A 13,724-nucleotide genomic window follows, 5' to 3' on the forward strand; every position below is an offset into this window, starting at 1 on the left:
AACAGCACACCATTGACCACTGACAGCTCTGCGCTTAGTGGGAAGTACTGCTTACAAGAGCCTTTTTGCCAGCCATTTTCCAGATTCTGGATCACCTTGCAAAGAATGGGATCTGTTGTGGTCTCTTCAGCTATTCTCCTTAGTTGCTGCTCAGAAACAGGAAGTGACTCCATGACCATATCCACATGCAAGGCAACCTCCTCCTCCATAGACTCCTGACTGAGGCTGATTTGGGCCACCACTGGTGGAACCCTTGAGAGGGCATCTGCAACCTCTAAAGTTGACCCAGGAACATAGGTTAGAACAAAATCATAGCGTTGCAACCTCATCATCATCCTTTGAAGACAATGAGGCATGTCATTCAGATTTTTTAGAGAGATTGGAATAAGGGGTTTATGGTCTGTTTCTAGAATCACCTTTGGTAAGCCATAAATGTAACATTGAAACTTCTCACAACCAACGACCAACCCTAGGCACTCCTTTTCTATTTCAGCATAACGCTTTTCAGCATCAGTCATGGAATGGGCCGCATAAGCCACAGGCTTCCACATACCTTGATGCTCCTGAAGCAGCACTGCTCTAATGCCATTTTTGGAGGCGTCCGTGGACACCTTGGTAGTAGGACTGCTCTTCAGTTAGCACTGCTCTTCAGCCAAAATGTTCTTTACATCGTTCCACTCTCTTTCATGTTCTCTGTTCCATGAGAACTCTGTCTTGTCCTGAAGGATTGTCCTTAAGTTCACTGTTTTAGCTGACAAGTTTGGTACAAACTTCCCCAAATAATTGACCATACCCAAAACCTGCTGAATGCCTTTCCTTTTTGTGGGATTTGCCATCTCCCTCACCGCTTTGACCTCGGCATGATCAGGCTGCACACCCTCCGAGGACAGCTTATCCCCAAGAAATGTGATTTCCTTCGCACAGAACTGACATTTAGCCTGATTTAGCTTCAAACCATGCTTCTGAACCCTCTGCAGAGTCTTTTCCAGCCGCTCATTGTGTTCCTGAATAGTGGACCCCAGACCACAAAATCATCCACATACACTCTGACACCCTCTAACCCCTCAATGACACTTTCCATGGCCTTGTGAAAGAGATCAGGGGCAGAACTTATGCCAAAATGTTACATCTTAAAGGAATATCTTCCAAAGGGAGTATTGACTGTACGCAGTTTGGTGCTGGCTGCATCCAACCTCACCTGCCAGAATCCATTTGACGCATCCAATTTGGAGAAATAGTGTGTGCCAGCCATTTCACACACTATCTCCTCCCTCTTAGGAATCTGAAAATGCTCCCTTTTGATACATTTATTAAGGTCCTTGGGGTCCATACAGACTCTCAGATCTCCATTCCTTTTCCGAACACACACCATGGAATTCACCCAGTCTGTTGGCTCCTCTGTTTTCACGAGCACATTGAGTTTCACTATTCTTCCCAACTCCTTCTTTAGATCCTTCCGTAGTGGCACCGTAACTCTGCGTGGTGCATGAATCACTGGCTTGGCATTCTCTGTGAGAGTAATAGAGTGAATGAGAGGCAATGCTCCAAATCCTGTGAACACATCAGAATAACTTTGAGCAATCTCCTCACCATTTTGATTACTTGTCGCCCATTGAACACTGTGCAGCCAGTCAAAGTCATTAATGGTGTACACTTGCTTAACCAGTCCCAACGACTCACATGCTGTATCCCCCAAAAGAGAATCATGCCACTCTGGTACAATCACAAACATACAGTGGGGAGAACAAGTATTTGATACACTGCCGATTATGCAGGCTTTCCTACTTACAAAGCATGTAGAGGTCTGTAATATTTATCATAGGTACACTTCAACTGTGAGAGACGGAATCTAAAACAAAAATCCAGAAAATCACATTCTATGATTTTTAAGTAATTAATTTGCATTTTATTGCATGACATAAGTATTTGATCACCTACCAACCAGTAAGAATTCCGGCTCTCACAGACCTGTTAGTTTTTCTTTAAGAAGCCCTCCTGTTCTCCAGTCATTACCTGTATTAACTGCACCTGTTTGAACTCGTTACCTGTATAAAAGACACCTGTCCACACACTCAATCAAACAGACTCCAACCTCTCCACAATGGCCAAGACCAGAGAGCTGTGTAAGGACATCAGGGATAAAATTGTAGACCTGCACAAGGCTGGGATGGGCTACAGGACAATAGGCAAGCAGCTTGGTGAGAAGGCAACAACTGTTGGCGCAATTATTAGAAAATGGAAGAAGTTCAAGATGACGGTCAATCACCCTCGGTCTGGGGCTCCATGCAAGATCTCACCTCGTGGGGCATCAATGATCATGAGGAAGGTGAGGGATCAGCCCAGAACTACACGGCAGGACCTGGTCAATGACCTGAAGAGAGCAGGGACCACAGTCTCAAAGAAAACCATTAGTAACACACTACGCCGTCATGGATTAAAATCCTGCAGCGCACGCAAGGTCCACCTGCTCAAGCCAGCACATGTCCAGGCCCGTCTGAAGTTTTACAATGAACATCTGGATGATCCAGAGGAGGAATGGGAGAAGGTAATGTGGTCTGATGAGACAAAAATAGAGCTTTTTGGTCTAAACTCCACTCGCCGTGTTTGGAGGAAGAAGAAGGATGAGTACAACCCCAAGAACACCATCCCAACCGTGAAGCATGGAGGTGGAAACATCATTCTTTGGGGATGCTTTTCTGCAAAGGGGACAGGATGACTGCACCGTATTGAGGGGAGGATGGATGGGGCCATGTATCGCGAGATCTTGGATGGGTCGTGGCTGGGTCTTCCAGCATGACAACGACCCCAAACACACAGCCAGGGCAACTAAGGAGTGGCTCAATAAGAAGCACCTCAAGGTCCTGGAGTGGCCTAGCCAGTCTCCAGACCTGAACCCAATAGAACATCTTTGGAGGGAGCTGAAAGTCTGTATTGCCCAGCGACAGCCCCGAAACCTGAAGGATCTGGAGAAGGTCTGTATGGAGGAGTGGGCCAAAATCCCTGCTGCAGTGTGTGCAAACCTGGTCAAGACCTACAGGAAACGTATGATCTCTGTAATTGCAAACAAAGGTTTCTGTACCAAATATTAAGTTCTGCTTTTCTGATGTATCAAGTACTTATGTCATGCAATAAAATGCAAATTAATTACTTAAAAATCATACAATGTGATTTTCTGGATTTTTGTTTTAGATTCCGTCTCTCACAGTTGAAGTGTACCTATGATAAAAATTACAGACCTCTACATGCTTTGTAAGTAGGAAAACCTGCAAAATCGGCAGTGTATCAAATACTTGTTCTCCCCACTGTAAGTGTGTGGCTTCTTGTTATCCCCTTTACAGTTAGCCAACACAAACTTTTAGTCTCAATTGCTTGGCCTTTGTACGCTTTGAGAGCAACAGCCTTTTGCATGATTGCTGGTTTGTGCTTTGGCTCATGAAAATATATTATTGATCAGGTTGGCTTTAGCCCCTGTATCCAGGTCAAAATTGTACCATTTGACCACAAGTGGTACAACCCAGTGGTAACTAGCTACAGTATGGACCTGTGATGGCTCTTGCCCGTCCTCCATGCAATCCACAGTACCCACAAACAAATCACTTTGTTCATTCTCCTCCATTTCAATGGTATGAACATTTTGTCTCCCATACTTGTCCTTTGCAAAACACATTTTTCCAAAATGACTTTTCCCCTTGCACTTGTAGCAACATTTTCCAAAGGCAGGGCACTTCCTGACCTGGTGCCTGGTGCCACACCTATTACAATCATATTGCTTGTGACTCCTTTGGTCAAAGTCATATTGCTTGTGGCTCCTTTGCTCATAGCGCCACCTTGTGTCTTTGTGTACAAAATCCACTGCTGTGCTTTCCACCTCCATAGCAGTGTTTGCTGGTGTGGAGCTAAAGGTTTTAATATGCAATTGTGCCAGCTCATTCGCCTGACATATTTTTACTGCAGTGTCCAAATGTAACTTACTTTCCCGCAGCAATCTTTCTCTAACTCTGGAGTCATTTATACCAAACACAATCTTATCTCGAAGCATAGTTGAGGTTAGGTCTACAAAATTACACGTCTGTGCTTTTAATTTCAAATCTGTAAAAAAAATGTAAAAAAATAAAAGACGTCATATGGTTCATATGTCTCGTTCTTTTTAGGTGAACAATATGCATCAAACTGATCCAGTACCTCCGCAAAATCGTCTTTATCCTCTTCATTTGCAAACATTTGCCTGTGGTCCCTCTATAGTAAGAAAGAGAGCAACTTTACGTTCATATGGCTCCTTTGTAACTCCAATGGCAGACATATACAGCAAAAACCATTGCCAAAATGTTTTCCAATTTGCGTCCACATTCCCATCCAGGCTCAAAGCCTCTGGTGGCTTGATAACATCCATTGCGCTTCCATAAACTCCAACATTCACAGAAAAAACACTATTTCCACTCCTGGTACCATGTATTACTTTGTTGGTTACAGCAAGCAAAGACGACCATCACCATTGTTAACGAGTTTTTAATGTTCTTCCGCCACACATATACCACAGGTGTCGTAAACAATCACTCAGAATCACGTTAATACACCTTCCTTCCTCCCTCTTTCTTCTCTTTTAATAGTCTGTTGTTGGGCACAAAGCATTTATGTATGTGAATGAGTATGAATGTAGCCTGTGTGTGTGTGTGTGTGTGTCGTCCCCTAGTCGGAGGAGGATCGCAGCGAGACCCAGAGGCTGCTGACCCAGGAGCGAGGTGCCCGAGTTCTGTCAGAGACCCTCCTTAACAATCACCTCCGCAAGCAGCAGGAGATCGAGGAGGAGAACAGGAGGACCATCAGCAAGAGCAACGAGGTAACATACTAACTCCTACCAAAGTTGGGGTCAATTCAAAATAAGTCTATTCAGGAATTGATTTGAATTTAAAATAAAATGACAACACTTTTGAAATAAGTAGCTTCGCCTTTTCGGTTTATTGAGAAGTCATTTTTCAATGATTTAATTGGAATTACAGTTTGCTTCCTGAACTGACTCTTCAATTCAAAGTGACCCCAACCCTGACCTCCCCATTCACTCTTTCTCAATTTACTTAAAATCCATCCTCGCCTCTCCTTAGTGTAGTTGCACTGATCTGAATACAATGACGAGGTGAAAACCAGCCTAATAATGAGCTTCCACCAACTAGTTTTCATCTGTCATTTCTTTTCCAGTCAGTACAGATGAGGCAAGGAAATGAGGAGAGGACATATTTTTTTTAACAAATTTATAAAGACCTTTAGGCTTCACTAAGGCAGTTGTACAACCCTGGCAATACAGATGTTTTGTCTATAAATGGCATCATACATCTACCATACAGAAAAACTTAATCGAGATGTATTATAAAGAGCACTATTCATGCAGTCATCTTTTCATTCTGTTTAAAAACAATTTGCTGAGTAATCCTTGCTGCTGTCAAATGTCAAGTCTGAGTCTATCAGTGGCATCATACATTGAAAGTAGAACCCGACCGATATGGGATTTTTGGGTTTGATACGGTTACCGATTTTAGGGAGGGAAAAGTCACCGATTACTGATATTGTTTTTCAGAAGTGGAATGAAAAACATACCTTTTCTTTACACAAATTGTACTCTAAAGGATGAAAGGCCCAATGCAGCCATTTGTATATCAATATCAAATCATTTCTGGGTAACAGTTAAGTACCTTACTGTAATAGATTTCCATAAAAATGGGCAATAATAGCTTTTTAGAAACAACATTTTTCTCAAGCAAGAATTTTGGATTGTCTGGGAAGTGGTCTGAGTGGGGAGGGGAAAACTAAAAACGAGTATTTGGATCTCTCTTTGGTATTGGTCTATTAACCAATTTACCGCATGGTGATGTCACCATTGAAAGCTTAAACTCACGCCCATGCAGACCTGCTGATTTAGATGGTCCTGTGTAGATTGTATTTTCAACCAGCAACTATCAGGAAATAACACCGATATTTATTTATTTTTTACACTTTTTTAGTGTAATCAACTTTTGTACAATATGACACAATACACAGCAAAACATTTATTTTGACTGCACTGGGCCTTTAACAGATAAATGAGGATTTCTTAACTACATATTAAAATTAACATTATTTAAGAACATTTACATGATAACCACCAAAAAGCAACTATATCCTCTAAATACGAAAGTAAATACAAAACACTTGTTTAGTTTACCTTCTTAGGTACAACTTAAAAATGTGTCCATCTATGGCAGTGGATTAGAAGTATGTAGAAGTGTTTGATGAAACACCACAAGCACACTAATAAACAAGAAGGGGGAGTCTGCTGGCTGAATGAATTAAACTTTGTCTCGAAGTAAATCTGAAACTGCACTGTTCACAATCTGTCTGTATTGCAGTAACATGCAGTTTGTAATGTCACCACTAGTGGCAGTGTCAGCATTTGTATTTAGTAGATTCACTACAATGCTTTACAACAGTCAAAGGTCATGTAAACAAACACTTTATGCAACCTAACCCTAAACGCTAGCTGTTCATTATGACAATGTTTTCTTACTTAAACCATATGTACATGACACTATGTTATTCAATACAAAATTATTTGGCTATATATTTCAACTGCAAATGGCATGAGCTGATGACTGAAAATGTTGATGCAGGCTAATGCTTGCCGCACTGGTTTAAGTCACACACATTCTAATGTAGCTAGTGAGCTAACAATCTTATCTCATCATGAATTCAAGCCTGAATGATAGATCTGCACCAACTGTCTTGCGTTTTGCGGATTGCATATTTCGGAGAACTAACTAAATAAGCCACTAACATAATAGGCCCAGACAGTAAGTGTTATTTTTGTATCAAGGACTTGGGCGCCAGTCGAGTGTTTGCGCATAAGTAGCACAGATTGCTAGCTAAGCTAACTACACTGAACAAAAATATAAACGCAACAATTTCAACGATTTTGCTAAGTTACAGTTCATATAAGGAAAGCAGTCAATTGAAATGAATTCATTAGGCCCTAATCTGTGGATTTCACATTATTGGGAATACAGATACAGTGCATTCTGAAAGTATTCAGACCCCTTCCCTTTTTCCACATTTTGTTACGTTGCAGCCTTATTCTAAAATGGATTAAATAAATAAAAATTCATCATCAATCTACACACAATACCCCCATAATGACAAAGCGAAAACAGGTTTTTAGAAAGCTTTGCAAAAATGAAGAAATACCTTATTTACATAAGTATTCAGACCCTTTGCTATGAGACTCGAAATTGAGCTCAGGTGCATCCTGTTTCAATTGATCATCCTTGAGATGTTTCTACAACTTGATTTAGAGTCCACCTGTGGTAAATTCAATTGATTGGACATGATTTGGAAAGGAACACACCTGTCTACAGTCGTGGCGAAAAAATTTGAGAATGACACAAATATTAATTTTCACAGTCTGCTGCCTCGTTTTTATGATGTCAATTTGCATATACTCCAGAATGTTATGAAGAGTGATCAGATTAATTGCAATTAATTGCAAAGTCCTTCTTTGCCATGAAAATGAACTTAATCCCCAAAAAACATTTCCACTGCATTTCAGCCCTGCCACAAAAGGACCAGCTGACATCATGTCAGGTGATTCTCTCGTTAACACAGGTGGGAGTGTTGACGAAGACAAGGCTGGAGATCACGATGTCAGACTAGAAGCTTTAAAAGGAGGGTGGTGCTTGAAATCATTGTTCTTCCTGTGTTAACCATGGTTACCTGCAAGGAAACACGTGCCGTCATCATTGCTTTGCGCAAAAAGGGCTTCACAGGCAAGGATATTGCTGCTAGTAAGATTGCACCTAAATCAACCATTTATCAGATCATCAAGAACTTCAAGGAGAGAGGTTCAATTGTTGTGAAGAAGGCTTCAGGGCGCCCAAGAAAGTCCAGCAAGCGCCAGGACCGTCTCCTAAAGTTGATTCAGCTGCGGGATCGGGGCACCAACAGTGCAGAGCTTGCTCAGGAATGGCAGCAGGCAGGTGTGAGTGCATCTGCACGCACAGTGAGGCGAATACTTTTGGAGGATGGCCTGGTGTCAAGAAGGGCAGCGAGGAAGCCACTTCTGTCCAGGAAAAACATCAGGGACAGACTGATATTCTGCAAAAGGTACAGGGATTGGACTGCTGAGGACTGGGGCAAAGTAATTTTCTCTGATGAATCCCCTTTCCGATTGTGTGGGGCATCCGGAAGAAAGCTTGTCCGGAGAAGACAAGGTGAGCGCTACCATTAGTCCTGTGTCATGCCAACAGTAAAGCATCCTGAGACCATTCATGTGTGGGGTTGCTTCTCAGCCAAGGGAGTGGGCTCACTCACAATTTTGCCTAAGAACACAGCCATGAATAAAGAATGGTACCAACACATCCTCTGAGAGCAACTTCTCCCAACCATCCAAGAACAGTTTGGTGATGAACAATGCCTTTTCCAGCATGATGGAGCACCTTGCCATAAGGCAAAAGTGATAACTAAGTGGCTCGGGGAACAAAACATTGAAATTTTGGGTCCATGGCCAGGAAAATTCCCAGACCTTAATCCCATTGAGAACTTGTGGTTAATCCTCAAGAGGCGGGTGGACAAACAAAAACCTGACAAACTCCAAGCATTGATTATGCAAGAATGGGCTGCCTTCACTCAGGATGTGGCCCAGAAGTTAATTGATAGCATGCCAGGGCGTATTGCAGAGGTCTTGAAAAAGAAGGGTCAACACTGTAAATATTGACTCTTTGCATAAACTTAATGTAATTGTCAATAAAAGCCTTTTTGACACTTATGGAATGCTTGTAATTATACTTCAGTATACCATAGTAACATCTGACAAAAATATCTAAAAACACTGAAGCAGCAAACTTTGTGAAGACCAATATTTTTGACCACGACTGTATATAAGGTCCCACATTTGACAGTGCATGTCAGAGCAAAAACCAAGCCATGAGGTCAAAGGAATTGTCTGTAGAGCTCAGAGACAGGATTGTGTTGAGACACAGATCTGGGGAAGGGTATCAAAACGTTTCTGCAGCAGGGCCTCCTGAGTGGCGCAGTAGTCTAAAGCACTGCATCGCAGTGCTAGCTGTGCCACTAGAGATCCTGGGTCGATTCCAGGCTCTGTTGCAGCCGGCCGCGACCGGGAGACCCATGGGGCGGTGCACAATTGGCCCAGTGCCGTCCAGGGTAGGGGAGGGTTTGGCCGGCAGGGATGTTCTTGTCCCATCGCGCACTAGCGACTCCTGTGCCGGGCAAGGGCGCAGTGCACGCTGACTCGGTCGCCAGGTGTACAGTGTTTCCTCCGGCACATTGGTGCAGCTGTGTTAAGCGGGCACTGTGTCAAGAAGCAGTGCGGCTTGGTTGGGTTGTGTTTAGGAGGAAGCACGACTCGACCTTCTCCTCTCCCGTGTCCGTACGGGAGTTGCAGCGATAGGACAAAACTGTAACTACCAATTGGATACCACAAAATTGACGGTAAAAAAAAGTATTCTTGGGTATGACGCTACATGCTTGACACACCTGTACTTGGGGAGTTCTCCAATTCTTCTATGCAGATCCTCTCATGCTCTGTCAGGTTGTATGGGGAGCGTCGCAGCACAGCTATTTTCAGGTCTCTCGGGTTCTGGTCCGGGTTCTGGCTGGGCCACCTAAGGACATTCAGAGACTTCTCCGGAAGTCACTCCTGAATTTTCTTGGCTGTGTGTGCTTAGGGTCGTTGTCCTGTTGAAAGGTGGAGCTTAGCCTCAGTCACAGGTCCTGAGCGCTCTGGAGCAGGTTTTCATCAAGGATCTCTCTGCACTTTGCTCCGTTCATCTTTCCCTCATTCCTGACTAGTCTCCCAGTCCCTGCTGCTGAAAAACATCCCCACAGCATAATGCTGCCACCACCATGCTTCACCGTAGGGATGGTGCCAGGTTTCCTCCATACATATGACACTTGGCATTCAGGCCAAATAATTCAATGTTGATTTCATCAGACCAGATAATCTTGTTTCTCATGGTCAGAGAGTCCTTTTGGTGTCTTTTGCAAACTCCAAGCGAGCTGTCATGCCTTTTGCTGAAGAGTGGCTTCAGTCTGGCCACTCTACCATAAAGGTCTGATTGGTGGAGTGCTGCAGAGATGGTTGTCCTTCTGGAAGGTTCTCGAATCTCCACAGAGGACCTCTGTTAAGATTGACCATCAGGTTCCTGGTCACTTCCCTGACCAAGGCCCTTCTCCCCCGATTGCTCCGTTTAGCCGGGCGGCCAGCTCTAGGAAGAGTATTGGTTGTTCCAAACTCCTTCCATTTAAGAAATGGAGGCTACTGTGTTCTTGGGGACCTTGTTCCAAGATGGCGTAGCAGTGCGGTCGTTTACTCTGTGTCCGTGTAACTAGCCTGTTAATTCTTTAATTTTTTTGTCTTTTTCGTATATATTTTCCCTATAACACTTTTCATCCTTCTACTAAATATACTTTCCTGCAACACGCCTCACTCAATGTGGAACGGATTCTATTATTGACTTACCTTTTATTTAGAATCTCCAGTTGAATCTAGCTAGCCAGCTAACTAGCTACTTGCTATTAGCCACCGTTAGTGGTTTTCACCCAGATCATCGGATTTTCTGCCAGAATAACTGAATCACTGGACCTTAACACCGGATCGCAACCAACTCGAACCTTCAGCTCCCTCCACAGATTTTCTATGGAATTAAGGTCTGGAGACTGGCTAGGCCACTCCAGGACTTTAATGTGCTTCTTCTTGAGCCACTACTTTGTTGCCTTGGCCGTGTGTTTTGGGTCATTGTCATGCAGGAATACCCTTCCACGACCCATTTTCAATGCCCTGGCTGAGGGAAGGAGGTTCTCACCCAAGATTTGACGGTACATGGCCCCGTCCCTCGTCCCTTTGATGCAGTGAAGTTGTCCTGTTCCCTTAGCATAAAAACACCCCCAAAGCATAATGTTTCCATTTCCATGTTTGACGGTGGGGATGGTGTTCTTGGGGTCATAGGCAGCATTCCTCCTCCTCCAAACACGGCGAGTTGAGTTGATGCCAAAGAGCTCCATTTTGGTCTCATCTGACCACAACAATTTCACCCAGTTCTCCTCTGAATCATTCAGATGTTCATTGGCAAACTTCAGACGGGCCTGTAAATGTGCTTTCATGAGCAGGGGGAGCTTGCGGGCGCTGCAGGATTTCAGTCCTTCACGGCGTAGTGTGTTACCAATTGTTTTATTGGTGACTATGGTCCCAGCTGCCTTGAGATCATTGACAATATCTTCCTGTGTAGTTCTGGGCTGATTCCTCACCGTTCTCAGGATCATTGCAACTCCACGAGGTGAAATCTTGCATGGAGCCCCAGGCCGAGGGAGTTGACAGTTCTTTTCTGTTTCTTCCATTTGCGAATAATGGCACCAACTGTTGTCACCTACTCACCAAGCTGCTTGGCGATGGTCTTGTTGCCCATTCCAGCCTTGTGTAGGTCTACAATCTTGTACCTGACATACTTGGAGTGCTCTTTGGTCTTGGCCATGGTGGAGTTTGAAATCTGATTGATTGAGAGGGGGTCAAATACTTATTTCCCTCATTAAAATGCAAATCAATTTATAACATTTTTGACGTGTTTTTCTGGATTTTGTTGTTACTCTGTCTCTCACTGTTCAAATAAACCTACCATTAACATTATAGACTGATCATTTCTTTGTCAGTGGGCAAACGTACAAAATCAGCAGGGGATCAAATACTTTTTTCCCTCACTGTACCTCTCTGTCTACCGGACGGGAGTAGCCAACTAACTAGCTACTTGCTATTAGTCACCGTTAGTTGTTTTATCACCATTGTCCATGGCCTGCACTACCTACCAGCCAGCTCTAGCCTGGACTATTATCGGCCAGTCTGCACAGCGCGTTATCGACCCAGAACATATCGGATTTTCTGCCGGAATCACTGAATCAATGGACCTTTAACTCCGGATCATCGCAACTAGCTAGCTGCAACCGAATGGATGTTGTGGTTGGCTAATCAGCCTTGAGCTAGCCTTGAGTCAGGCCCATCTCCCGGCTATCTACCTCTCTGTCAACCGGACGGGACCTCCTAGTGTCGACACGGAGCCCCGCCGATCCATCACGACTGGTCTGCCGACGTAATCGTCTGTGGTTTCAACAGGCTTCCCGTTGCGACGACCACGAAGATCCATCTGCTTGCCCCGGCCCGCTAGCACACGCAATTCAACAGCCATGCTTCCTGCTCGCCTGTGCTGTAGCACCAATTCGAACTGCTCTCGGACTCACGTATTGCTGTTCACTGGACCTTATGATCGTTCAGCTGCAGAGCTGATGCCTGCTGGACTGTTCCTTTACACGGTACCCTGTCCTGTTATCTGTTTAGCCTCAGCCCAAACTTTCATCGCCATTACCAGTTAGCTCTCTCGAATAACACCTGTGATTGCTTTATGACTCTCTCCCATGTCAATATGCCTTGCCTATTGCTGTTCCAGTTAGTTCTTATTATACAATTTCACTGTAGAGCCCCAAGTCCCTCTCAAATTGCCTCAAATAGCTCCTTTGTTCCACCCCCTATACACGCGGAGACCGGCTCAATCGGTGCCTCCAGTGATGCTATCTCTTTCATTGTTACCCAACGCTTAGGTTTACCGCCACTGTACTCATATCCTTCCATATTCTTGTCTGTACATAATGCCCTGAATCTATTCTACAACGCCCATAAATCTGCCCCTTTTATTATCTGTACCCAACGCACTAGAAGACCAGTTCTTAAAGCCTTTAGCCGTATCCTTATTCTAGTCCTCCTCTGTTCCTCTGGTGATGTAAAGGTTAACCCAGGCTCTGCAGCCCCCAGTATCACTCCTACTCCCCAGGCGCTATCATTTGTTGACTTCTGTAACCGTAAAAGCCTTGGCTTTTTGCATGTTTACATCAGAAGCCTCCTCCCTAAGTTTGAGCTATTCATTGCGTTAGCACACTCCGCCAACCCTGATGTTCTAGCAGTGTCTGAATCCTAGCTTAGGAAGGCCACCAACAATTCTGAAATGTCCATCCCCAAATACAACATTTTCCGTCTAGATAGAACTGCCAAAAGGGGTGGAGTTGCAATCTACTGTAGAGAGAGCCTGCAGAGCTCTATCATACTATCCAGGTCTGTGCCCAAACAGTTTGAGCTCCTACTTCTAAAAATCCACCTTTCCAGAAATAAGTCTCTCACTGTTGCTGCTTGCTACAGACCCCCCTCAGCCCCCAGCTGTGCCCTGGACACCATATGTGAATTGATTGCCCCCCATCTATCCTCAGAGTTCATACTGCTTGGTGACTGGGATATGCTTAACACACCGGCCATCCTACAATCCAAACTAGATGCCCTCAATCTCACACAAATTATCAACGAACCTACCAGGTACAACCCTAAATCCGTAAACATGGGCACCCTCATAGATATCATCCTGACTAACTTCCCCTCTAAATACACCTCCGCTGTCTTCAACCAGGATCTCAGCGATCACTGCCTTATTGCTTGCGTCCGTAACGGGTCCGCGGTCAAACGACCACCCCTCATCACTGTCAAACGCTCCCTAAAACACTTTAGCGAGCAGGCCTTCCTAATTGACCTGGCCCAGGTATCCTGGATGGATATCGATCTCATTCCATCAGTAGAGGATGCCTGGTTGTTCTTTAAAAGTGCTTTCCTCTCAATCTTAAATAAGCATGCCCATTAAAAAAATTCAGAACTAAGA

General features: G+C 44.2%; 1 protein-coding gene across 1 annotated transcript in view; it reads left to right on the forward strand.

Moving 5' to 3' along the window:
* ankrd26 (ankyrin repeat domain containing 26) overlaps nucleotides 1-13,724 on the forward strand; it is a 117,891-nt gene that overhangs the window by 58,983 nt on the left and 45,184 nt on the right. The window contains exon 27 of the mRNA XM_084169135.1: nucleotides 4,691-4,837. Within this exon, the coding sequence (XP_084025261.1) occupies nucleotides 4,691-4,837 (147 nt within the window). The remainder of the gene's footprint in view (nucleotides 1-4,690; nucleotides 4,838-13,724) is intronic.

This window comes from Coregonus lavaretus (assembly GCF_964263955.1).
Source record: "Coregonus lavaretus genome assembly, chromosome: 9".
Taxonomy (NCBI): Eukaryota; Metazoa; Chordata; class Actinopteri; order Salmoniformes; family Salmonidae; genus Coregonus; species Coregonus lavaretus.